This window comes from Asterias rubens, chromosome 1 (genome assembly GCF_902459465.1).
Source record: "Asterias rubens chromosome 1, eAstRub1.3, whole genome shotgun sequence".
NCBI classification, from domain to species: Eukaryota; Metazoa; Echinodermata; class Asteroidea; order Forcipulatida; family Asteriidae; genus Asterias; species Asterias rubens.
In genome coordinates this window covers 13,011,881-13,039,835 of record NC_047062.1, presented here as the reverse complement: position 1 = coordinate 13,039,835, position 27,955 = coordinate 13,011,881, and the positions used below count along the sequence as shown (strand labels likewise).

Here is a 27,955-nt window from a genome sequence, read left to right as displayed (position 1 = left end):
TTTACCAATAGTGTCCACTGCCTTTAAAGTCGGTGTGTTTACACTTGTACTTAATTTATTCCAGAATTGTATTGTAAATATTTTTCAAGTGCACCACTTGACTAAAAAATGTAGTTATATAAATATTTTGAAGTTATTTTAAGGGTTTTTGCTGACGTCTGTGTTCTTTCTCATGTTGCGCTAAATCATAATCGCTGTCCATATTTAGCCCGCAATATTTACATATCCGCATCTCCCTCACGTGGCCCCGCTTGTGTCGTTTGAAATTGGTCTTGTACTTGAACGTCTCCCCGCATATCGTACACGCGTACGGCTGCCTTGTAGTGTGGGACCTCTGGTGGTTGGTGAGGCTCAATTTATGTTTGAAAGTTCGGAAACAGATTGAGCAGTGAAGTGACGTCACGTCGTCAGACGTAGGTGACGTAGAAGTTGGGACGGGCGCCTGTCCATCAGCGCCTTGAGAGGAACTACTACTCCCGTTTGAAGTCAGTGGATAAGACGAGGAAGTCGGAACATCTCCATGAGACAGGGCGCTCCCTTGTGTTCTTGAGGTGTTTACGAATTGTTCAAAGCTACGGCTATAACCGTCGTCGTCTCGTTGACTCGGTGACCAACTCGCCCCATTAAGAAGCGTATCGATACTACTGGACACGGCCTGGTCGAATACGGGCACGGCTTGGTCGTCCTCTAGACTATAAAGACTAGCTGGGTCGAGATCGGGCAGTAAACAGTCTGGCACGGCAGCAAAATTGTTATTTAACTGGTCCTCCATAGCGAGGGAGCACCGTCTCCTTCCATCGGCACTGTTTTCACCCTCAATATCTTTGTGTAATTCTAATCTACAAGAAAAACAATACAAGAAATACAAACAAATTGAATGAGTTAGTTGCTTAGGTGTACAGTGAAATTCTACTTGAACAGAAGTGTCGTTGTTGGGTACTTAAAGCCCGGGGTCTAGAGAAGAAGATGTCAAAGAAAAACAAAAGGAGAGAAAGTTTCCTCTTGGATACCTGTCGGTGTCGTGCCAACGTTATGTAGGCCTTTATAGCCGACTTGACACATGGCATGCACACTGATCTCATCATACATGCTCTTTCACATCTTCTATGTGTATGCTTGTTTCGAAACTCAGAAGTGTTTCAGTTAGCCGGCCCGAGATGCGGCCGGTGTCAGATGTATTTCTTTCCTAATGCAATACTGTCCGCTCCGGACACGTTTGCATATGCAATCGTGTCCGGGCTATGCAAAAACCGTCCAGCGAAAATGTACATGACTAGACTGTACATACACCATGAATATTCACGTATTAAGATTGCAGCGAACACCCAACGGCACGGCCGAACATTTCCCCTGTCATGTCATTCATGACATGCACTTACCTTGTATTGTAAACAATGGCAAACGTGTTCCGCGACCAAGGGCGGTTAATTTACTGCAAGGACGGTTTTGCACGGGGGCGGACACAACTGCATATGCAAATGTGTCCGGGCGGACACAATTGCATATGCAAACCGTCCGGCATGCAATAATGTCCTCCGGATAGTATTGCATAGAGGACAAAATTAATTGCATGCGCGGGAGGCAAGCCGGGGTTTTGGGCATGCCGAAAAAAAAAAACATTGAAACTTGTTTCGACACAAGGTGGCGCTATTTAACTTCACTGTCAAAAACTCAGTCGCCTGTGGTTAACCTTTGACATTGTGTATAATAAACATTGCCCCAAACACAATACACACAACAGCTGCGGAGTGTTGGTCAATCATGGCGGGGTTGTACAGGGGGTGTCAGTTCGTAAACACTTTTCGAAATACAAACTCTTTATTACTAGCTTCATTAGTGAACCATTGTAGACAACCATGTCTTGCAAGATGTGTATCCACCACGACTGTGTGCAGTGCGAAGCAGGTTTCCTCTGTGAATATTCCAGAGTTGGAGACTTTCGAAAAAATGGGGTACACATTCGAGAGCCACCAGGAATTGCACCAGTTCTCGCTGAGTGAACCGGACATATTTTGGGGGACGTTTGCCCGGTCAAGGCTACGTTGGTTCGAGGACTTTGGCAAGGTCTCAGATGTTAACTGGAGTGAAGGGAAAAGTGCCTGGTTTCTTGGAGGAAAGATCAATGTGTCTGGTGAGAAGATTTCGGTAAAACAATTGCCCAAATTAAACTTAAACAACTGGCTGAAAAGTGGAAGCTTGACCTTGTTATATTGTATTATTATTCCCATTGTATTATATTCTAACATGCATTAACCATCAACCCTGTGAGTGTGATTGTTTTGCAAGAAAATAATGAGGAAGAAAGGATAGCTTTCCGTATGGCGCCACCACTTTTTCACTCATTTTTACAAAAAGGGATATATCAATCAGGTAAATTAGATACTATATTATTTTATTTCGAATGAAAAAGTGGTGGCGCCATACGGAAACTTTTCCGGAAGAAACACCATTGTTGCATAGAATTGTGTGCTTCTAGTTTCAGATGCCTGGGAGCCTTTCTCAGATTCAAATTTTAGGTTTGAAAGTAACCTAAGGATAACTTTCCGTATGGCGCCACCACTTTTTCACTCATTTTTACAAAAAGGGATATATCAATGAGGTAAATTAGATACTATATTATTTCATATCGAATGAAAAAGTGGTGGCGCCATGCGGAAACTTTTCCTAACCTAACTTTATTACTTCAATTCACGGGGGTCGTTTCTAACTAGTTAATATTTTATGACCTCAAGTTCAACGGTCCTACTAAAAGCCGACAACTCGCCGACAACGCCGACAACAAGTCCAGAGCGCCGACAACTCGCCGCCAACAAGTTTTAATTACCTCAAAAATGGCCAATAAACCATAGATGTATTAGAACTATATGTGTTCTGTAATATAAACATAAAGTTAATGGAAAAACTTCACAAAAAGTGTGAATTTTTAACCAGAAAAAAACTTCACTTGCACGAAAAGCGGTCGGACGCCATCTTGGCTTAAAAACCGTGTTTGGACCAGACCATTATGATACGGGTAGATTTAGCACTTGTCAACAACAGAGGGCGGGCTTCATGTGAAGACCTTCACTGCAGTGTGCACAGTGCATCATAATGGACTGGTCCGAACACGATTTTAAGCCAAGATGGCGTCCGACTGTTTTCCGTGAACGTTCAGTTTTTTTTCTGGTTAAAAATTCACACTTTTCGTGGATTTTTTTCCATTGAATTTATGTTTATATTACAGAACACATATAGTTTTAATACATCTATGGTATATTGGCAATTTTCGAGGTAATTAAAACTTGTTGGCGGCGAGTTGTCGGCGCTCTGGACTTGTTGTCGGCGAGTTGTCGGCTTTTAGTAGGACCCCAAGTTCAACAACAGCTCTGGCCTCTGCCATTGCTTGTTACTTAGTAAAGTTTTATGGTCATAACTTGTGGAGTAACTTCCTACCTAAAAGTACACCGTACCTTCATAATAACATTGGCCACTCTGATTTAAGTAAACCTTTAAAGTTGTAAAAAAAAAAGTACAATAAAAATAATGGTGCTACCTAAAGCCTAAGTTTTTGTTTGTATGCACAACAGATGTCTGTAAACATAGGCAAGGTTTATTTTGCCGCTGTTTAGCTTTCTTATTGCAAACTCCATATTAAGCGGGAACTGGTCCTTCATGCATCCTCCCCAATTTAGAGTTGCAACTATCGCAACCTGCTGGAACAGCACTGAAAATATGCAGTGACCGTTTTGCTGACAAATTTGAATCTGGTTTTGGCCCAACATTGTTGATGTGACTTTGTATTCCCCCAAGAAAAGAATCCGATAGACCATGCAGTCAGACTTAACTAAACTGCCCTCTAAAATTAAAATCCCTTTGGAGCAACACATTAGAATATAAATCTCTCAGAAAGGCAAAATTAATCACTACACTAGCAAAGAACCATGTGGAGAGAAAACAAAGAATTAAGTTTTAGTTTTCACACCACAATTTTTGGGGGAAAACCCTTGAGACCGCAGGACTTGTAGCTCAGAATCTTTACTGGACCAGGATTTTACTTACAGTCAAAATGAGAAGAGAGACTAGAATCAAAATGAGAACATGGTTTTGTCATATAAACTTTTTCATTTGAACAAAACACTCAGAGAAGATGGATCTCTTCTGTTTAGTGGGTGATACTCTGCAGAATTGAAAGAGATTTGTGAGACACAGATTCAACATTTGAACCTCATTTTTTTTTAAGACAAAGATGTTGAATTGAAGAAAAAAAACACGACAAAGAACCAACTTTTCCTGTCTTGAGTGTACTGGCATGACACTGAAATCACTGGCCTTGGGCCTGTTTTCCAGTTTAAAATTCAAGCCCTGGTTTTACATTTAAATGTGGGTGGAAAACCCCAGAGAATTATTCCAGGGAAAACCCAAACCATATCTAGTGCCTCTGGCGGGACTTAAACCAGGGTCCCAGAGTTGAAGGCGAGAAAAGATACCACTTAGTGAACCCGACTACCCAAACAAAATGTTTGATGATTATTTATTTCTGATTACATTCTTCAACCCTCTAGAAGCAAATATTTCTGTTTGAACTTTGTTGTAAAGGAATATAAAAAAAAACAGCATTAACTAAAGCCATTGGACACTTTCTGAACAGAACAAAAATTAAAAGTTCACAGATGTGTTTACAGAAGGTAATGGTTAAATACTTCCCTTGAAATATTATTCCATGAAACGCTTTACTTTTTGAGAAAACATTAAAACAATTATCAATTCTCGATATCGAGAATAACGGATTTATTCTAAACACATGTCATGACACGGCGCAGTGTGCGGAAACAAGGGTGGGTTTTCCCGTTATTTTCTCCCGACTCCGTTGACTGATTGAGCCTAAATTTTCACAGGTTTGTTATTTTATATATAAGTTGTGATACACGAAGTGTGGGCCTTTGGACAATTCTGTTTGCCGATGTTGTTTGATTGCTTTAAAAGACTTTCAAATACTAAGTTTTGCTTATATTTCAATTGTCCTGCAATCAAAATAAACATTACAGCCCTTACAGTAGTTTTCTTCCCTGATACCCCATGGAAATTTTGCAAAGCTTCCCTGATTCTTGTATAGTTCTGTAATGTTTACAATTTGCAATGCAAGTTACACAGGTTCATCTGAATTTTGTTATTTTGTTTTTGGAATCTTGACAAAACTGTTGTTTTTTAAATGTTCCAAACCATAGATCTTTGCATGAATTTTGAGGATTTAATCTTTTTTTTAAGTTTTAGATGAACTATTCACTTGCTGAAAAACAAAAATAAATTGACTAAATAGGGAGATGCTGTCATTAGTTCCAGATGAATCAGTTGGCATGTTAAAACATTTCAAATCTTGCAGGAATAATTGTTTTCTTTCTTCAACCCAAATTTTAAATTCTATTATTGAACAGGAAATAACAACTTATAATTTCTCACATATAAAAATATTTAGAAATAAAAACACACAAAATAGGTTTTTTCAAAATTTGTTAATCATCATCAAAAAGTGTAAGCTGTTAAATTAATTGAAATGTCATAGGATGGTACTCACTTGATTCAGATAGTCACAATTCTCTTCGGCTCTGAAATCATACAAATGTGTTAAAAACAAGCTGGATAAAACAGGATGATCTTAACTCCTATCTTTACACCATTTTACAACACTGAACACTCTCCTCAGCTCACTCTCTGCTTAGTGCTGAAAAGTAAAAAACGCTCCACAGAGTAAATCAAACAACATCCTCTCCAATACCCGTCCACCGTGTAGTAACCAGATTTACACCTCAACTACCTTGACACTCGAAAAAACTTCTATACATAAAGAAGGGAGTAACCAGTGCAGAGTCTATTGTTGAAGGGCACCATGCAATGAAATACCCAAATACATACAATGCATTTTCTCAATACAAACACGCTACTAAATTTCTATTCTGAGGACCGGGACAGAAGGTAAACGCCCAATTTTTGGAAGAAACTAATCAAAACACTGGCTGTGTCAAAAATATAGAAAAACGTCAAAGTTGCGCTTCACTGATCAACTTTATTTGTATATTCCCTCAAAATAAATTACCTTTTTTAAGTGTCAATACTTGGGTATGATTGATTATCATGTGTGTAATTTGAAAACTTGTGGATTCTAATCAAAGTTGGTGTTTGTTTTCACCAGATTTGGGAGAAAGTATGGAGTAGGTCCCTATACACTACAGTGCCAACCTATCACACATCGATGTAGGGTAAACCATAAAAAAAGTGGGAATTGGGTCTTATGGTGATTTCCATTGATTAGTGCATTTTTAGCTTCCTTTTAAAGAAAAGCAAACTAATCAAAGATACAATTTATGCAGTCAAGGACCCTAGGTGTACACAAGTTCAAAGCCATTACTTCATTTATGGTCACAGCTTGAACTTCCAAAGGTCATAATTTCACAATGGTCATCTGGTGTGTTGAAGACAATACAAAATATTTATAAATAGGGTCAATTTAATCGGCCCTACAATACACAGTTCTACAAGTTGGGCTGATAATATCAGAATACCAGGACCCTTGTGATTCAAGTGTACAGTAGTGTACAATTGGAATATACAGCTGCGCCTTGAGTACTGTGCGCTATATACATAGAGTTATATATAAGAACTATAGGGCGCACTGGCCTATATACGCACCCCGGCATGCGCGCAAGCGGCCATTTTCTAAGTTGAACAAACAGGCATTGCTTAGCGTGTGTTTGTTCGGCCATTTTGTAAGTTGACAAAACAGCATCGCGTCATCGTCCAATAAACACAAACTCCAACGTGTACTTCGTATTCAACGCGCGTACATAATGGCGCGCGTGTCTCGTTGCGGTCCAGGCGCGTTTGTGCAAGAAGCATCACCAGTGCGCCCTCTAGTTCTTATATATAACTCTAAAGTATTATTATTATTATATTACCTGGGCATGATACTTGCTTGTCCCTTGGAAAAAAAGTAGGGCAATTTTATTGAGTACAATAGCTGACCTACATATGGTTTCCAAAATTAGACTTTTCAAGGTATTAAGTATCAGCTTAATGGTGCCTGTATTTAAGAATGGAGGGATAGCATTCGTTCGTTCGTTCATTCATTCATTTAGGCCTTTTTGTTTCTTTTATTCCTTCCAACATTTAAAGTCAAATAATTTACATTATATATTGTAAGCAAGAAGGTATTAAAATGGGCAAAATCAATTGATGTATTTAGTTGAAACAAATGCCAAGACTAGGGCAAGAGCTCTAGCACCATGAAATTCCGGCAGCCTGCAGTGTTGGGCCTCCATACCATTGCCTCCATGTTCCTGGTCTGCGTCCCTTAAAAGTTTAACATTATATTTGTTCAGTTGATGAGACTTTTCAAAGTGAAAGTATGTCCCTACATGAATAATACTCCTGCTGTAACATTATTGCCATCACATGAGCAAAGGGTCAAGGCCTGTTGCTGCATTGTTGGCAGGGCACTGGTACCAAGGTGTTTTCTTCTTTGTAATGGGGCAACTCTTTAAGAAAATTGTAAATTTCTATGTAGAACCTTTCAAGGGGCACCAATGCAATGACCAGGGACAACGGAGGCAATTGCCTGAGGGTCCAACCAAAGTTTTTTACAGTTTCCTGGGGGTTGGGGTGGGGGCTTTGGAGGTCTATCCAGTAGAATCAACGGAGGAAACCCATGGGTCAATCATACTTGATATTAAAGGACATGGAAACTGCCACACATAAAAACAAATGTTGATAACTTCTGAGGGGGTAGAAGTTGGAGGGAGGGGTCTTAAAAAGTAGCACTCTCTGGACAGTTCATAGGGGCCATTAACGCATTTGTATGGGTGCTTGAATTGATATTTCATTCAAACATTACCAAAGAGAGATTGAATTTCCTGCAGACATTTCCCTTTTCTTCTATGTAAAGAGGCTTCACCAATATTAGAAGGAAATATTAATCATTGAGCAATGTGCAATACTCAGCTTAAGTTCCTTCCAACCATTTCCAGGGACCTATAATTAACTCATTTTGTAGTCAATAGTTCCTCTTTTCCTTTTTTCCCTCTTAGTGAATTGCATCGATCGTCATAAAGAGGCTGATCCAAATAGAGTTGCCCTTATATGGGAGAAGGATGAGCCAGGACAGGAACAACGGATAACCTACAAGTAGGAAATCAGTTTGCTTTTATTTCTGTATGGACAATAACTCAATTTTTTTTTTTTTTTACCCTAAATAGAACGGAACATTTTATTTTAGTTTCACTTCAGCACCTGCTACTGTCATTAATTACAAGTTAATTATAATTTGATTTGATATCTTGTATTAAATTCCACAAACGAAGCATACCCCATTACCTTGGGGAAGGGTCACAACAATATTTTGAATGATACAGTTTACAGGATGATGGAAGAGTTAACAACAAGCATTCGTTTAAAACTTATTAGTAGTAGACAATTTGTTTTTGTTTAAGGCTTTTTAGAAAACTCACTTACTCATCCGCAAATACAGCTTTGGTTCGCTGGTGCTGACCTTGAATATAAGAATTGACCTTAAATAGTCATCGAGGCTATGACCTCTTTGAGTTATGACCTCTTTTGATATTGTCTTCCCTTCTTGCTACATGACCCGCCCGTCTTCACCTCTTTTTCTTCACCTCTTCTTTCATCCTTCTCACTTCTCTTCTTGCCTTTTTCAAATCCTTCTGTCTGACCCTGCTCCTTCTTGTGAGTCACTGAAACTTTCAAATGATACAAAATATTAGTTTTTGGTTTTACCCATATACACCGATGTGTGAAAGCACTGTATACTCAGTACTACTCGAGTCCTGTGAACAAAAATCACAGGCATATTACTCGGGTGGGATTCGAACACACAGCCTTTGCAATTCTAGAGCAATGTCTTACCAATTAGACTAAATTAATATTCTTTACTCCCGATGAGAATGTCCATCTATTAAATGATACAAGTTGTTTAATTTTATGTAAATGCAGAGAGCTGTATGAGATGACCAATCAGATTGCAAATGCCTTGAAGACCAATGGAATCAAGAAAGGTGATCGAGTAGCTATTTATATGCCTGTCTCACCTATTGCTGTAGCATCGATGATGGCATGTGCACGCATTGGTGCCATCCACAGGTACAGTAAGAAATTCCAGGCCATTTAAACTTTAACTTGAGTTAACGGTTTGCAGTTGGTCCCTTGTATGATGCGGAAACACACTTACACACGCCTATCCTTTTCCCCTCTTTGGGAGTCGAGATGTACTCCAAGGAATTTACTCAAAAATGGGAGAAATGGTAGACGCGCATTGGAGCAAATGAGCAAACTGTGGTACCATCAGGCTATACAAATTTATCCAAAATTGTGTATTGGTATGTAAAAGCTTGCTGGAATCATGTCCCACAGGAACAGTCTTTTTAATCTTAGGAACTCAAATGTAAGTGGTAATATGTGACTAAGCAAGTCATTGTATCAGACACTATTCAAATCTTGCTTACAAATGGCTTATTGCCTCAAAATACCTGGCGAGCTGGCCAATTTCTGAAGAGGACTATTTACATTACGTTTTTTATTAGATTTAAGAACAAAATTAACAAAGATTTTAAAAGCAAATTTGCAAACATTCTGGTTTGATTTTCTTGTGTTCTTGATAGTGTGGTGTTTGCTGGATTCAGTTCTGATGCTTTAGCAAGCAGAGTTATTGATGGTAAGTAAGAACTAAAATTGCTGGGTTGTTCTATGGCCCTTTTCGAAACCACAGCGTCGGCTTTGGATTCGGCTTCATGCTCCGTCTGAAGCTCAGAGTGCATACGCATAGCCGAAGCTGTGGTTTTGAAAAGGGCCTATGAGTGTGTCAAAAAAAAAAGGAGAACAGTTCTTTTCAGAACTGAGAAGTCTCCCGAACCCCCGAACATCTACTCCGCGATAGTAGAATAAAGTAAGTGGTTCTCTTAGAACAAACTCTCTCTGGCAAGTAGATACACACATGGTGTTACTGCAAACCAAATATATATTGATACCTCACCATGCAGTGCCTCAAATCCTATGTCCATGATGTCGCTGCTGTCTGCAGCTAAGGTCATAGCTGAAGTTGCTTGAGTCAGTTGTGGCTTAATAATACTTCAGGCGATTTTTGGTGCATGGGTGGCTTTTTGCATAGAGCACTTGCCTTTCACCACTTTGGTATTGATTCGATTCCCTGCTAAGGCCATAATGTGAGTAGAGTTGTGATTGGTTCTCCCCTATGCCACTAGGGTTTTTCTCTGGGCTCTCCGGTTTTCCTCCCTCTCGGAAAAAAACAAACCCATTCTATCTCTGGCTGTGCTCCATGATCATATATGGGTGGATGGTATATGGTGTATGGGTGGTTGTCCATGAGCTAGGTGCTGAATTTTAAGGAGGTAGCATCACAAAGGCATTTTTCAACACAATGTAACCTATACCAACAAGTACCTCCTGATTGGGAAAAAAAGTATGGCAGAAATGTGGCATGGAGAAACCTTGTTTTCAAGTGGCAATACGACTGCTGTTTGAGTGTGCACAACTCGTTTTTCACTCTCCGTGCAAATATATGGGCACCCCCGAACAAAGATATTGACAAAATAGGGACACTGCCAACATAGGGCTAGATAGCTCAGTTGGTAGAGCGCCAGCACATTAATCCGGTTAATTCTCCACTCTAGTCAATTCTTTGTTGAACCCCAAAATCAAGTATATGGGCTTTTAACAATTTTACCACCTAAAAAGCTATTGTCTTTCTAAAAACTTGTACCATTATTGCTTCATCTTTCTTTTTTGACTGCATTTTAGCTGGAGCCGAGACTATAATGACCGCTGACCAGGCTGTGAGGGGAGGCAAACTGATTGACCTGAAGAAGACCGTTGACGATGCGGTGAAACAATGCCCTGATGTGAAGCGGGTCTTTGTAGCTACCAGGACTGGGAACAAAGTACCGATGTCTAAGATAGATATTCCCCTTGAAGAGGTTTGTAATATATTGGGTTCTCGTTATAACAAGGGACTGGCCAAATTACCTCTTTATAACAGAAATCTTGTTAAAAGAGGAGAGCAAAACAAAAAAACACTGTAAAGCAGAAATTAGATTTTGGCACTTCAGAATGTACTCTTTGTAAACAGAACCGCTTCTTAACAGTGCTCTATATAACAAGAGCTGACTGTAGTCCACTACTGATTTAAGAGAAAGTCAAGCTGATGAGGAAATCATAGATGTTGCTTATATCTTCATAAACAGACTAAGCGGTAACGCCTTCAGCTAATCACCCATCCCTACACAAAATGCTGAAACAAACTACTCGCATGTATACGTACCAGTTTTGTACGCCTTGATTTGAAACTGGATAGCTCAGTTGGTAGAGCGCTGCCTCTGGATTAACGGACCAGTACGTTAATCTGGAGGTAGTTGGTTCAAGTCCTGCTCCAGTCAATTTATTCAAACTCAAACAGTTACAAAAAGGAAACAACTGTAGCCATTTAAGATGTTTGTTTTTCTCATTGCACACCCACCAGTGCAAATGCCAGTATCGAGGTGAATAGGAGATGATCAAAATAGGTTCAATTTAAGATGTGGGAGGAAAAACCCAGGCATGCGAAAACCAAATTCACATGCAAGGCTCCAGTCTGGGTTGGGATTCGAAACAGGGTCCTCTAAGGTGAAGGCAAGGAAAGAAATCGCTAAGCCGACCTGATCCCTCAGAGTTGTTTGTTTTGTTACAAGAAGTTCCAAGTAAAAATTTTAAGATCTTTGTATGATTTCAGGCCATGGCTAGCGAGTCAACAGAATGCGAACCTGAGATGATGGACTCTGAAGACCTTCTCTTCATGCTGTACACATCAGGTTCAACAGGGACTCCTAAAGGCTTATCTCACTCACAGGCTGGTTATCTACTCTATGCAACACTAACACAACAGGTCAGTTATAGATCCAGATTAATTTTGCATCGGACGTAAAGATTATTATGTGGTGTTTGCCCTTGCTTCGCTGTGTATTAAGCACTGTATATACTCAAGTACTTTCCTAAAGGTGTGTGAAAAAATCCGTAGGCAAATCACTAGTTAACACTAGACCACTGAGCTAGCCCAGTGGCTACAATCCTTGCCAAATCTCACTGGTCCGTGCCCCCTGTCAATGTTGGCTCTCATTGTGCTGTCTTCTGCATTCCAATCGACATTGAGTTGGGGGACGCGGGAGAGAATGTTTATTGTCGGGGGGAATCAGACAGGGAATGTTTGTTGTAACCTCGCGATTGGGGGTCCAAGCATTTGGGATCATAATGAAGTTTGAATCCTGCACTGAAGGTTTGTTCAACAAAAACAAAATCTAATTCCTCTGTTTTTTCGTTTGTTAACTTCCTTTGTTTATCCAGGTTAAGCCAAATCAATAAAAATGGGTTTCCATTCAAGGCCTGCATGATAAAATGCAACAGTAATTCAAGGGGAAGAAAGAAAAAAGAAAAAGTAGAAGGTTTAAATTGAAGATATACATGTATAACATCAGAAAATAGAAAATTTGAATTAAAAAGTTCAGTTTGAGCCAAGGTCTTGAAAATGTTTGTGTTTAGTATTTTAGTTCTATTGTACTGAAATATTTTCTGTACTACTGTAAAATATGATGAAAACTGCAGCGATCCTTCACGTCTCTACCAACACAAACCCAGACTCAATTGTTTCTCTGTATCCACCACAGGGGATAGCCTTTGTCCAGTAGAAAAACTACTAATATGCTACACCCACTATACCAACAACCCTGACCGCACCCAACCAACTACGAACAAAGATACACAGCTGGATCTTTGGAAGTGGTTTCATACTATTGAATAATCCATGCATTACGTAGCTTCATTAATCTCAGACGTCAACCGGAACAGCCTTGGCTCCTGTTGTATTCTCTTGAAGTGAAGTGGGTGTCACACACAGCGTCCATTGCACTAGTCTACTTTATACTGGTTGGGCAGCCAACTGTGGTGTTGTTAGCAGTGGAGTGTGGTTTCTTGATCTGGGCACTTTAATTATTGTTAATCAAAAGTTAGGAAAGTAGTGCAGTTTGTTACACCAGCCAGGCTCCTAGTGGATGATACCCATGCCTACATCCTTATGGACAGTTCAGGGGCACCTGTTCCAAACGTGTGCCCTATAATTTAGTCTGCAATTTGTAAAATTTTGATTTAAAAATCTTTACTTTTCATTCAGTGGCTTTTTTAATACAACTTTCAAATTCAATTCAGTTCAGTGAGGTCTGACATTCAAACATCATAATTAAATCGTAAAGTTTTATAATTACCGTTCATGAGAATGATTGACTGCTATGGTGAAAGAAAAAGTAAATGGTGGGCCTTTCACTGTCAGAAAGGAAGTCCATTGTTGTTGTAGAATCACTTGTTTCATGACCTTGGCCTTGCTCTCTCATTGACGTAAATATCTGGTTCCGCCTCACTGATCAATGCCAGACAGTCGTATGAATGTTTTGTTGTCAGACTGGGCTTAACTTGTTTGTAAGCTTGTTTTATTAACACACACACCCAACGCCCCCATACCCCCTTCTGGACCGACCAACCTTAAATCTCTTTTTGTCTGGATTTGAAACATGTTCACCTCAAAATATCAATAATAACAAGATATTTCTTTATTCTATAGAGCATAATGCAGGAGCCCCTTAGGCCTGTGCACACGTTAGCTCAGTGGTTTCTGCCCCTGCCTTTCACCTCTGTGGACTCCGGTTTGAATCCCACCTTAGTAGATCGGAGCCTTGCATGTGGATTGGGTTTTTCAATCCCTACCTGATTGTGTGGGTTTTCCCTTTTGGGGGGGTTTTCCTCCCCCATTAAAAACTGAACATTTCTTCTCTTTTCCTATTCATCCTGTTATTGGTATTAGTTGTTCTGTTGGGTGTGTAATAAATAAATAAATAAATAAAATAAATAAATCATCAAATAAAATAAATAAATAAAATAATTAAACAAGTAAATGAATAAAAATTTTACACAGAACATTAAATTATAGCAGTGAAATGTATAACAAAAAGTTTTAAATGTGTAGATTAATACGTTTGAATCTTTAGAAGTACTTTGGTTATGAACACAGAGTCAGCTATGAACTGGTAATTTTGCAATGAAGGTTTCAATGATGGCAATTGAGACATACTTGAATACATTGTTACACTTGCTTGTTCAGATTTGTCTGTTTTCCCCCCTAATTTAGACTAATAGACTTTATACATTAACGTTAACCGATCATGATACAATGAAAACACAAAATGCACAGCTTTGGCCAAAGATCATCCTCCTTCTCACCCATAGGTGAGGGCGCTCTACTCAGTTGACCTTATGTGCATTAGACTGGCCCCTGTCTTTATCCGCAAGGATAAAGACGGATAAAGATAGGTACCTGCTACAAAGATCTAGTGATTCCATTGGGTACAAGATAAACGTGCGGTGACATGAGCTTTCCATAGATGCCCAAACAGTATCACTCCTATCACTTCCACGATAGAATTTGACTGCGTATCTCTATGTGGAATGAATGTAGGTCAAAGGTGAAAATACACGCCGGTCTGGAGGCAGGTCTCGGGCGTTATTCACGAGCCTCGAAGTTTGACATCAGATGTTCAGGCTACATGTGCCTAAGCTCTGTATTAAATGTCTTGATGTTTGTAATTGTTAATTTAAGTGCTGTAAATAATATTCTAGCTTTCAGATATACCGGCTAGAATTTTTGTTCATTTGAAAAAAATCATTCTGCACAGGGGTTGCTCTTCTTAAAGGTGCTGCACGAATTCCACTGTAATTAATATATCAACAAAATATGAAGAATTATATGTTTTTGATTTTATTTTTTCAGAACTTTTCAGTTTTGTTACTTCTACTTTATATTGTATTTAGATGGTATTTGACTACCAGCCTGGAGATACCTACGCCTGTGTAGCAGACATTGGTTGGATTACAGGTCACACCTATGTGGTGTATGGTCCACTCAGTAATGGTGCAACCACTGTGCTGTTTGAGAGCACACCAACATACCCAGATCCAGGTAAACATCCCATACATATATTGTTGTTACCTCATTTCATCTTGTGTGGTTGGTGATTCTGCTTATATTTGACAGTTGGGGTTTTATTTTTAAATAAAGGGGGAAAAAAGGTAGCAACGAGTTCTTAAACTGCCGTGTAAAACTGGCACTGTCTTTGCTTTGCGATAGGCAAGGCCCTTATCGCACGGCCGTGACCCTGCAAGGTTTAAAAAGTCAGTTTAAGAACGAGTCACTACTCTCTAGATCCCATTCATAAATGCCTTTTTGGTTAAAATAAGGGAATCAATGTGTGGTAAAGAGGTTTTCAACTAGTGGTCTAAACCCGCCAAGGCCTGGTTCTTGATAATTTTACCATTCAACACACTTTGATTTCCATTCTTAAATACCTTTTCGGTCAAAAAACAACAACACTTTTTGTCAAAAAGTAAAATAAATGCAAAAATTATAACTGTTCAATGATTTCTTTCAACACAACACCCCTCCAGCTATGAAATGGTAAGGCCCTCGGGTAAACAACTCTTTATAAGGAGATTGCTGTGCGCGTCGCGCGTATCACGTGATGTGGCATTAGTGGTAGTGTATGTAAATGGTTTGAGTCATACCTTTGTAATCGCTCCAATAGAGTGAAAATTGCTGGTGCTTTGTCTGATCCACAATCTGTTAACTTTGGTTTGCCACAAGGCTCTGTAATTGGCCCCCAATCCTTTTCTTTGTACACTCATCCTGTTGCAAATATAATCAAGTGCTACAAAAATGTTATGTTTCACTTTTATGCAGATGACACGCAATTGTACATTTCGTTTGACCCTCGTAATCAATGTGAAGTTAATGATGCCCTGTCTTCCCTTTCCAACTGTAATCTGAGCATAAAGAAGTGGATGGCAAATAATATGCTTCAGTTAAATGAAACTAAAACAGAGTTCTTCATTGCTGCAAGTCCCTGTTTCACGGACTTACTATCTTCTGTGACACTTAAGGTTGGCTCTGAAGTAATTCTTCCGGCTTCAACAACAAAGAACCTCGGTGTTGTAATAATAATAATAAATAATAATAATAAGACTTGTAATGCGCACATATCCACCCTGTATTCGACCAATCAATGCGCATGTCAAACCAGGTTTCTTCTATATCCAGTGCTGTCAATGTTCACCTTCGCAATTTGTCTCGCATAAGATCTTTCCTCACCCAATCTGCCTGCCAGGACGCAGTAAGAGCAATTGTCACTTCAAGGATCGACTACGCCAACTCTCTGCTTGCGGGTCTCTCCTCCAAAGACACTATACGGCTTCAACGTCTACAAAACCGGGCTGCAAAGCTCATTTTCCAGGCCAAGAAATATGACCATGTCTCTCCACTTAGCCGTGAACTTCATTGGCTCTGTATTTCAAAACGCATCCAGTTCAAACTTCTCACAATTGTTTTTAAATGTATCACCGACACAGATGCTCCGCTATATCTCAAAGAACTCATTAATCCGTATGTTCCAACTAGAGAAGGACTGCGATCTGCCAAGGATAACAGAGTTCTGATCATCCCCCATTCTCGCACTTCAACTGGTGACCGGAGTTTCTTTGCTGCAGGGCCTACTTTGTGGAACCGACTACCCTACAATATACGCCATTCATCTTCATTAGCAGCCTTCAGAAAAGCTCTAAAAACCTATTTATATGACTCTTAATTTTGTTGTATGTTTATCTTGTTTTTTCTTTCTTTCTGTGTAAAGCACTGTGATACATTTTTTGTAAGAGCGCTTTATAAATGCCTTTGTAGTATAGTATAGTAGTGGCATAACTATCCCGGCCGTTGCTCTCGACCAACAGGATGAACAAAAATTGTCTGAAAAGCGTGTCACGCCCATGTTTCAACACTTTTTACTGGTCATTGTCAAAAGATTTAAGCACCTCCACGTGACGCGCTCTCCACCAATAGGAATAGGGAAACTGTCTTAGGTATTTATGAATGCATAATAAAGTATGAAACTCTGTAAAATTTATCCATTTCCCGACATTCCTGAGCTCTGCACTTGTGTTGCATTTTTATGATTGAGACAGTTTCCAGATATGCATTGTTGCGCATAGTAGTATGCACGTGACGCGCTCTCCACCAATAGAAATAGCGAAACTGTCTGAGGTATTCATGAGTGTTGTTTATATCATTTTAGTATTTCTTTTACTTGCCATCTTTTGTTAAACTTTTCACTACAACCTTTAAGTTTCTGTGTAATATGGAATATAAATGTTTACTCTTTTTAATGAGCAAGGTCTAGGAGGGCACATCTTTCCTGTTGACAGTTTTTGATCCCTCTGCTGTCAAACTGTATCTTATAAGCTAATAATTATAATAATTTAAATAAACTTGAAATCCAATCTTGTAATTGCAGGTCGCTACTGGGAGATGGTTGAGAGGTTAAAGTTGAATCAGTTTTACGGAGCTCCGACCGCCCTGAGGCTGCTTCTTAAGTATGATAACTCATATGTGACTAAATATGATCGCTCAACACTTCGGACACTTGGCTGTGGTATGTACTTTGTTATTGTTAACTTATTATTAAAACATTTAAATCTCGCTGCTCAAGGGCCAAGTTACTAATGAATTCACACAAAATTAACACATACATGTACAAAAATATATTAAAATGTATATTAACCCCAAGGGAAATTGACTGGGTAAAACACAAAATGAAATTCAACTCAAAATTTATGAAAATGTATCCAGTTTATTCCTTTTTATATAAATACCAAACAAAATTGCATCACTAAGGGTGATCCCTGTACTGCTGCTTGACAGGTTGTATCATAAACTTGGGTGTGATCCCTGGCTATATTGCCACTAACGGATGTATGGCTTCTGACTGGCACCCTGAAACAAAGATATTGTCAAAATAGGCAGACTGCCAACATCAGGGCTACATGACTCGGTTGGTAGAGCGCTGTCTCATTAATCCAGCAGTCGCAGGGTCAAGACTTGTCTTATCTCGAGACTTAGGATTAATCTTAAAGGAACACGTTGCCTTGGTCTTTGAAAAACGTTTGTAACCATTTGTTATAAAATGCCACGGGTAGAAAGATGTTGTTAAAGTCGACTAACACAGTCGGCCATTTATGGGAGTCAAATTTTTGACCCCCATAAATGGCCGACAGTGTTAGCTCGCAAAGTAAAAGGAAAACCACTCAATTTCGAGGCATATTTGTGTGGATTATTGTATTCTACTTTTAAAACATCTTTTCAACCATATGCATTGTATAAAAAACGGTTACAAACGCTTTTTATAGACCAACTCGTCCGATCCAAGGCAACGTGTTGCTTTAAGGTCTGCTTTCTACAGTGCAGGGCTGGGACTTGTCCTAAGTCCTAAGATTAGTCTTAAGTTAGGAAGAGTTTTGTGAAATTGACACCAGAACATTTTATACATCTTCAAAGAATAGGAATCAACTCCAGTGTTTTTTAATCAAAGAACTACAGCACAGCTTTCTTCAGGCTGGTCACCATGATACCTCTCATCACTAACTCCTAGTAGGGATGTACTTGTACTGAAGAAACCACCACTGATTGGCTCCCAAAAGTGACTACTTTGCGTGGCGCTTGATAAAAGTTTGGAGTGCATAATGGTATAAATAAAAGAAGTGTCTCCCCTGACAGTGATTTGTCCTCTATGGGGCTTGCTTGTATCAATCCTATCCATTGCTATACATTGTATTTGTATCTGTATTTGTGTTGTAGTTGGTGAGCCCTTGAATCATGAGGCTTGGGAGTGGTACAATGACATTGTTGGTGAGAAGCGCTGTAGTCTGGCTGATACATGGTGGCAAACAGGTAAGGCTCTTACTCTGTAGATATAGACAAAGGTTGGAAAGTAAAGGTTCAAAGGTTGAATTAAGGTTTTCTCTTCTTACACACTTTAATAACCAGTTAATGCTGAGGACCATCCATTTCTTTCACCCTGACAGGATTATTTTCTCAGAATCATCAGAATAATGTATTTTTTATTTGCGACTTCTGTTGGCACAATGAAATCATAAGATAAAGCTAACAAAGATTCTGTTTGAAGCACCAGGGTTTCATCTTTCTCTTAATAATAATAATGCATTTATAATGCGCCATCCATCTAGTATACAAGACCATATTCCGAGGCGCAGAACAAAAAAACAAAAAAAAATATATAAAACAACAGAGAAATATATAATACAATGATAATTATACGATGAATAATCTAAGTCAAGTTATCTAACTAGCTAAGTGTATGTGGATTTTAAAAAATTGAGTTTTCATCAAGTTTTTAAACAATGAACGAGAACAGATGAAAAAAAACACCATTATTCATACTAAATCACACATGGGTCCACGGCCGAAACCAAGGCTAGAATCTCTGTCCACATGGACTTGCCTCCATTAAGGCCAACTATAATGAAATACATTGGTGGTAGCCTCTCAATGCCACAGAATCCTCTTCTGACAATCAAAAAAAACATAGACCTGAAACTGTGAATACGCTGAAACCCCCGCTCAAAAGGCAGATTTCCATCTTTATTTCGACCGACACTTGTTCTCTTTGTGCCGGTGAAACGAAGCATTGCAGGATGATGAGGGCATGCTCTGTCCACACTCCTTCGTGGAAAGTAAGGGCAAACGTTGTTGTGGTCATCCAATGTGATGAGGGAAACAAGTCGTAGCACAGTAGGTGCAGGCCTGTGCATGCTACACAATGGAATGTATGGGGCTTAATTATACCAAATTATCTTACCAAAGAGGCGTTCTGAAACTGTTTTTCTGAGACATCAACAAAACTCCACCGTTTAAAGGCAGTGGACACTATTGGTAATTACTCAAAATAATTATTAGCATAAAACCTTACTTGGTAATGAGTAATGGGGAGAGGTTGATAGTATAAAACATTGTGAGAAAGGGCTCCCTCTGAACTCTGAAGTGACGTAGTTTTTCGAGAAGTAAGTATGTTTCCATGAATTTGACTTCGAGACCTCAGAATTAGACTTTGAGGTCTCAAAATCAAGCATCTGAAAGCACACAACTTTGTGTGTCAAGGGTGTTTTTTTGTTCATTAATATTTCGCAACTTTGACGACCAATTGAGCTCAAATTTTCACACAGGTTGGTTATTTTATGCATATATGTTGAGATACACCAAGTGAGAAAACTGGTCTATGACAATTACCATAGTGGTAATGTGTTTAAGCACTGATTGAATAAGTCCTGTAAAAAGCATATACTGTTTTGTAATGTTATCAATAAAAATGGACCACTTGTTGTTTACATAGTGTGTTTATTGAAAACAGTTGGATGGGATCATCTGCAACAAGTGGTTATAAAGCATGATTTGAATCTGCACAAATTCTGCACACAACAAATACTGATTTGTATTGTTGAATAGCATTGGATTTACTCATTCAAGGATGCGTTTTTTTCTTTCCCACTCCTGTAGAGACTGGAGGTATCATGATCACTCCCCGCCCATCCTCACCAGGAGCTAAGATTCATCATGGACCAATGACACCTTTCTTTGGTATTGAACCTGTACTCATGAGCGACACGGTGAGGAATACCACCACACCCCGCCCCTCTCCACCCTGCCCTCCCTCTTAATTGGAAGAGATAAGGAAGGGTAAAATGACCTGCCATGGTCTGTGAGTCTCCCTTCATGGTTATCAAGAATTTTGTTGAAAGGTCTCGATCAGCAAATGATTCAGTTCAAGCTACCCATGTCATGAAAATACTTTGAAAAATCATTTCATGAAAACATTGCTTGTTTTCAATATTTCAAAAACATTACATGGTGAAAAGGATTGGCTAAAAAGACAGACTACCACAATGACTGATCTCCACTTGTACCCCCCTTCCCTTCTCCCAAACCTTGGAAAGCTATCCCATCACAGTTGTAATTCTGTTAAATTCATTGTATTTTTTTTTTCATTTCATGCATTTGCTGTTTTTGATTCAATTCAATCTTCATTCTGACATCCTCCTTGGTGCTTTCAGGACAGTGTGAGTATATTTTGCCTCATTTTTACATGAACATTCACTCTATTCATAAAAATCTGTCATCAAAGTTCAGTAATCCTCAATAATGGACTTTCATGTTCCTTATCAAGTTTAATAGACCTGTTGCAAATCATGTTATTCAAGTAGGACACCCTTGCCTAGAGGTCAAAATGAGGTCATTCATTGTCCAATCCGGTGCACTTTGCATACAAATATGTGCATTTTCATCACTGCATCATCGGTTTACCTCTTAAAGGCAGTGGACATTATTGGTAATTACTCAAAATAATTATTAGCATTTAAAACCGTACTTAATAACGAGTAGTGGGGAGAGGTTGATAGTTTAAAACATTGTGAGAAACGGCTCCCTCTGAAGTGACATAGTTTTCGAGAAAGAAGTAAGTTTGATTTCGAGACTTCAGAATAAGATTTTGAGGTCTTGAAATCAAGCATCTGAACGCACACAACTTCGGGTGACAAGGGTTTTTTTTCTTTAATTATTATCTCGCAACTTCGACTACCAACTGAGCTCAAATTTTCACTGGTTTGTTATTTTTTTGCTCATGTTGAGATACACCAAGTGAGAAGACTAGTCTTTGACAATTGCCAATAGTGTCCAGTGTCTTTAAATGGCAGCTTGATGACGTCAATGCATAAGGTCTATAGTCAGAAGTGTATCACAGAACTGTACAAATTCATAAAAGTATCAATAAGTCTTTTAATTCTGAGTTATTGGCAAGCAGATGCTTTGAATTCCCCCAGGGCAGAGAGACTTTTATCGTTAGTTTTTATCATTTTACTACTTCACATCGGTATTTTTAAAAACATTTTAACCCCCACCCGCAGTGTTTATATATAACAGGACTTTTTTAGCTTCTTGAGTAGTCAGTTTCCTTTTTACAATAGTTGCCACAATGAAATCCTGACTTGACAAAGGAAAGATAGGGAAGGTTCTCATAATAGGCACCAAGGCCCAATTGCATATAGCTGCTTATGCTCATAATGGGAGACTTTCTGGGACGATAGAGGGCAGCAGACTTACCGGGTAAATCCATTGTTCTCAGAATTATGCGCATGTTCAGAACTACGTAAACAATGGAAATTTACCCGGTATGTCTGCTGCCGCCTAGCGTTGGAAAGTCTCCTATTAGTTCCAGCATTTATAGATGTAAACGTGATTCGCAGAATCTGCTGCCGGCAGTCGGCAAAAAATTTAGGAAAACCTTTAGTAGTCCAGGCCTTAAAACACGTCTGCTGTTAGTCGGTCTAAAACCAATTTTCAGAAATACACGTCATCAATGTGAAGTGGTTAAAGGAATTATTTAAACCTTGAAAGCTCTTTTACCAGAGAGTGTCGTCACTTGTACTTCTATAGTAATCACCAATGCTAATAGTTTTGTTACACCACTATAAAGATACTGTAATAGTATTACACAGTTTTGTCGCAAACCTTTAGTTCCAAGATTAATTTTTCACCACAAAACAATGCAATCAGAGTCCAGCATTCTCCTGAAGACGATCAAAGCATACAGATCAAAACGTTAGTTCTTTTCAGAACCAACACTACTCAAAAGAGGTATTCACATGGTGTTACCACAAACCTCTCTTAGTTATACTTCCACCATGCTAAGTTTCAAATCCTACAATCCAATCTATATAATATAGTCTTGATTTATCTTTTTAGACTGTAGAGATGACAAAGAGGAATGAGTCTGGTGCCTTGTGTGTGAGGAGGCCGTGGCCAGGTATAGCGCGGACTATCTACGGCAACCATCAACGTTATATTGATACATACTTCAAACCATACCAAGGTAGGCAGATATCCAACCCTCGCACCAATGTGGCTACTGCTGCCTTGCTCTACATTGTGGGAGTCAACTATAAATGTGTACTCCTCTTAATCAACTCAAACTAGACCTTCCTTTTTTAAGCTATTAATGCATTCAAGTTCGTTTTCTTGCACACATGATTTCATTTTTCTTATTCAGGTTCATAATAATAATGATAATAATAAGACTTGTAATGCGCACGTATCCACCCTGCTGGGTGTTCAAGGCGCAGTAAAAACCAACAACAAACAAAACAAAACAAAACAAAACAAAAACAAAACAAAACAAAGAAAAACACACACAACAAAATTAGTCCTTGAAAACCTGTGACATATGATAAGTTTTGAGAAGAGATTTGAATGTTGTGGTACAAAGACAAGATCTAAGATTAAGTGGTAGAGAGTTCCAGATGCGTGGCGCAGCTGAAGAAAAAGACCTGTCTCCCCATGAGTGTCGAGACTTGGGTTCAATGAGAAAGAAGCATGGAACTTGATCGAAGATTTCTTGATGGAGTGTAAACTTGAAGAAGTTCAGAAATATAGTGGGGAGCCTTGCCATTAAGTGCTTTGTGGACAATGAGCATCAGCTTGAAGATGATTCGTTGAGAGATAGGGAGCCAGTGTAGTTGTTTCAGAATGGGGGTGATGGAACAGGATTTCTTAGACAGTGTCACAATGCGGGCAGCAGTCAATCATTTCAGTCATTCTATTTTATTTATAGGCTGATTCAAGACGACACTTTGAACACTCTTAAGTTGAATTTCTATTACCTATTTACACTTGCTGACATTGACCAGGCTGACCAGCTCTTGCTGCTGGCTTTTACAAAATTGAATGAGTCTTGCAGCCTATTGGAGTTGAATGATCTTGTTTTATCAGTGAATGCTAAACTGTTTTGCTGTTACTAAAAAGACCAAAGTTGTTTCCTGACCATCTTGTAAACTTGGTATTTGAATGAATGTTGCTATTGCAGGGGTTTACTTCAGCGGTGATGGAGCCCACCGGGATGAATTAGGTCACTATCACATCACAGGACGCATGGACGATGTCATTAATGTCAGCGGTCATCGCTTAGGTACAGCAGAGGTGGAGGATGCCATGGTATGTCTTTGAGAACACTGGTAACCTTTCACAATAATAATAATAGCTAGTTCTTATATAGCGCATTACACAATAACGTCTCGATGCGCTTTACATTAGTGCCCTGGTCATTGGGCCAAAAAATTCCTTTAATCTTTCTCTTTAACAGGGTCTCCCTTAATAGTGGTCCTCTGTCCAAAATGCCAATTAAAACAACTGAGAACCATTTAAAATTCACTTGGTCCAATATGCCACTATCTCAAAATGTTATAACCCGAAAGAGGGAACACTTTTGTTTTTGAGTTCATCTTGGCTGCAGACTAGAAATCGAAACAATGATGATGGCGCCCTCTGTTGTTGGAATTGATCAATGGGAAGGTCTTGAAACCAAGACTAGTGTAGTGTTGAAAAAAGTCATCCCTAGTTCTTTGAAAATATGGACCAGTGAAAAAGCCAACAGACTAGTAAAAAGACAAGCTAATTCACCCTGTCGGACAGTCACTAAAACAGTTCAGCGAAATCCCTGTTTACACATCAGGGTTTTAACAATTTGAAACCATCTCGCCATTTTCCAACACTCTGAAATTAATCCTCTTCCATATAAAACTCAAAAAGTCTTTCTTTGAAATCTTTATTTCAGGATGAGCATCCAGCCGTTGCAGAGACGGCTGTAGTTGGATTTCCCCATCAAATCAAAGGAGAAGGTAAAATAACATTGGTTCTGAATTGACGTCATGATTATATCGGGTATGAAGAATAATGAATGCTTTTGGAGTCCTGTGAAAAAGTCCCAAAAACTATTCAGGTTGGATTCAACCCCCCTCCCAATTATAGAGCAGGATATTGAGGCCAAATTTATTGACAAATTCTGCGCTTACAGTCGCCATTCTCCACCATTTCTGCACTAGACGTGTATTAAGTGAACAACGCATTCGCGAAGAATATGTGTGCTAACCTTTGTAATGCACTGACTTTTATGCTTCTGCAAGTACAAATTTGTAGTTTCTGATAACCAGAGCCATGATTTAAGGCCCAGATGTCTGCTAGACCACCAAGGGTGCCTGGAGGTAAGAGGCAAGTTCATATCATATGTTTAGCAGTGGGTACTACACACCAGAAACAAACTATGTTATTGGTAGACAAGTTCATGTTTTATTTTGTGAATTGTTTGTCAGTTTGTTTGGTGTATTTGAATGGTTATGAAAGGCAATTTAAGTATTAGTAGATTAAGGAAAACTCACCAAATAACGTTTTCATCCAAAGCTTCATCTGTAAGCGAAAACTCAACAACTGTTTTGACATTTCAGGTATATATGCGTATGTGATTCTCAGAGAGGGAGTCAGCGAATCTGACGAGGACATCATCAAAGACTTGAAGATACTAGTGAGGAAAAAGATTGCAGCTTATGCAGTACCAGATGAAATACAGGTAAGGGGCCGTTCCTGATTATCAACATTTTCATGAACATACAAACCCTAATACACTTTTTCAATAGCCCCTCCCTCCACCCTAAACGTGTACGAAGAATTTTAGTTTTCCACACTATTTTACATAAAGATATTTGAATGTGAATTACATGCAAACCCTGTTTTTGTTTACGAGCACAGCTGATAAAGGAAATAAAAAAAGACTGTACATGTTCTAAACAGATATATAATGCCGTAATTTTCTGCGTACAAGACTGAAAGTTAAAGAAAAGCATCTTTATCTAATCATGCAAAAAGTGCAATGAAGCTATATTTTTATGAGTTTTAAATTGTTTTAGAACATGAAAGCATACAGTGGGCATTAACCCCCTCCCTCCCAGCATGCGGTTCCTACACTTTTTAAAATGTTGGTAATTTTGAAAGGCCTGGCCCCTAAACATTCAATGGCCAAATTGTCCTTTATGACAATCAATGTAACCACAGGATTCCAACTTGATTTCTTTCAAAGTTCTTTTAATTTAAAGTTAAGGTTTGTTTCAAAATAAGGCTAGAACACATAGGATGCCATCTTTCCAAAATGAAAATTTCATTGTAAAATGAATTTAGTGTACATTCATTTTTGTGTCCATGTAAGGAAATGTTCACTTTGGTTGTGTCCAATGTTTAGTGTAATGTCACTCAGTCACTTTTGACTGCATGCAACACAATGTGTACCCCTTTGGTGGCCGGTGGTGCATACTCCAGTTGAGATATGTTCAGGAAACAGCAAGAACATTAAGTAGTAATAGTGTAAGGTCCCTTTGATACACTGTTTTAAAGTACCTCATAAATAAGGGAATAAAAGGGTAGCAACGAGTTCTTAAACTGCTGTGTAAAACCTTGCAGGGTTGTGGCCGTGCGATAACCTTTTTGGTTAAAAGGTTTTCCGATGTCCTTAAGCTCTGTACGTGTGTTGCATTTTTATGACTGAGACAGTTTTCGGATATGCATTCTTAGGCATAGTTAGTCTTGGTGCAAGTCGTTTCTCATTTTCCTTTCACTCACAACACAGCCAACTCACCAACAGCGCCTGCATCGCTCGTAACGAGAAACATCTTGCACCAAGACTAGCGTGTAGTATGCCTCTAAACGTATCCGAAAACAACCGGTTATAAACAGCTCCAGCTCTTTATCAACCGTTTAAACACCCCCGCGTGACGCGCTCTCCACCAATAGGAATAGCTGTATTTATGAATGCCTATTATTAAATGTTCACACAACACTTGCAAAATAATACAGAGTTTTGAATTTTTGATTGAGGCAAATATGAGGGAACTATTAGAAAAACGATTGATTTTTACTGTTTTATTTTTTATAGGGGGATGGGAGGAGGAACCTGAAAGTTGTTTTTTTATTGGTTTTTTTTTTTTTTTCAATTCAATCCCCTAAAAAAAACACTAGTCTAACAGGAATTTCTTTAATGAAAGGCTTGGACATAGCCAATAATTTTGTTAATTTTTTCCCCCGAAGATTTAGTTTGTAAATTTTCTTTTGGCAGATCACTCCCGGTGTTCCAAAGACACGCTCAGGAAAGATCATGCGACGTATCCTGCGCAAAGTGTGCGCTGATCAGAGTGACGAGCTGGGAGACGTCTCAACGCTAGCTGACCCTTCCATTGTTGAAGTAATCGTCAAGAATCATGAAAAGTTGAGTAAGAAAGGAGTATAAACAATGGTCCCTTTTTGGGCCCAGTATTATAGAGATGCTTGAGCAATAATGAGCAGGATACCAGTCACAAAGTGGACATGTGACATGGTGTTTTTGGTTAGTAACCTTATTCTGAGGTTATTCTTATTCTTATCCCACCCGAGTAACATGCCTGTGATATTTTTTCACAGGACTCGGGAAAGTACTGAGTATACAGTGCCAACACACATCGGTGTATGGGTAACAACCAAAATTAATATTCTTTATCCCCGATGCAAATTTAACATCTATTAAACCTTATTCTGGTTAGCAACATTTTGTTTTCCTTGGCTTATTTTTGCACTTAAGCAGCTCTATGAAATTAGGCACTTGTCATTACAAACAGTATTTGTCGTTATGAAGATATGAAATCTTGTTGTTATATTTGAGATATAATTTCCACTTGACGTCACACAGTGTTTATGTGTGTTGTGCTGTCTTTTAGCCTTCCACAAAGGTCAGGCCATAAACCAGTTTGTTCCATAGGCCCTTTTGGTCAGTAAGCAGTTTGCAACAGCCAATTCTATTTTCTAATTATAAGAAAATTGGGCGAATAAATGCATGAGATGGACAGGATGAAGGATTAAATGTAAGGGATAGAATGCATGTATTAATATGAAAGGACAACCAGACGACTGCACTGCGATGTGGCCTAGTACATGTAATAGCATTCTAGTAACTTCAATGACATTTAATGCGCACAAAACAAAGAACTGATTTTGTACTTCTCTGTTCAATTGATGTTTTCTTTAAGGCATTTTTTAAGGTGTATGAGGCTTTCCTGGGGGCGGGGTTTCTCCCTTGCCTTTTTTCCCTTCAAGCTAGAACTGGAGCGGTTTGGTCAATTTTATTGATATTCTGAAATA

At 38.9% G+C, this 27,955-nt stretch overlaps 2 protein-coding genes across 3 annotated transcripts; one reads left to right on the top strand and one right to left on the bottom strand.

The window, feature by feature from the left end:
• Position 1: 1 nt before the first annotated feature.
• Positions 2-5,748, bottom strand: LOC117297358 (zinc finger protein 417-like). Of its 2 annotated transcripts, none has more exons than XM_033780353.1 (2): positions 5,552-5,748; positions 2-839 (listed from the first exon to the last, which is right to left on the bottom strand). In XM_033780353.1, exon 2 carries the CDS (start codon positions 770-772, stop codon positions 134-136), a length of 639 nt encoding a protein of 212 aa, XP_033636244.1. In that variant the 5' UTR covers positions 773-839; positions 5,552-5,748; the 3' UTR covers positions 2-133. The 2 variants fall into 2 exon arrangements, with proteins under 2 accessions (XP_033636244.1, XP_033636234.1); XM_033780343.1 differs by lacking the exon at positions 5,552-5,748 and adding an exon at positions 1,386-1,606 and having other exon boundaries at positions 2-840.
• LOC117297348 (acetyl-coenzyme A synthetase 2-like, mitochondrial) lies at positions 1,748-27,186 on the top strand. The gene is made up of 16 exons (XM_033780332.1): positions 1,748-2,131; positions 8,058-8,154; positions 8,980-9,126; positions 9,645-9,697; positions 10,801-10,976; positions 11,768-11,920; positions 14,887-15,034; positions 17,415-17,552; positions 18,755-18,847; positions 20,471-20,580; positions 21,025-21,030; positions 22,712-22,838; positions 23,829-23,956; positions 24,576-24,639; positions 25,243-25,364; positions 26,901-27,186. The coding sequence occupies exons 1-16, from the start codon at positions 1,762-1,764 to the stop codon at positions 27,069-27,071; spliced, it is 2,103 nt and encodes a 700-aa protein (XP_033636223.1). The 5' UTR covers positions 1,748-1,761; the 3' UTR covers positions 27,072-27,186.
• The last annotated feature ends 769 nt before the right edge of the window (positions 27,187-27,955 follow it).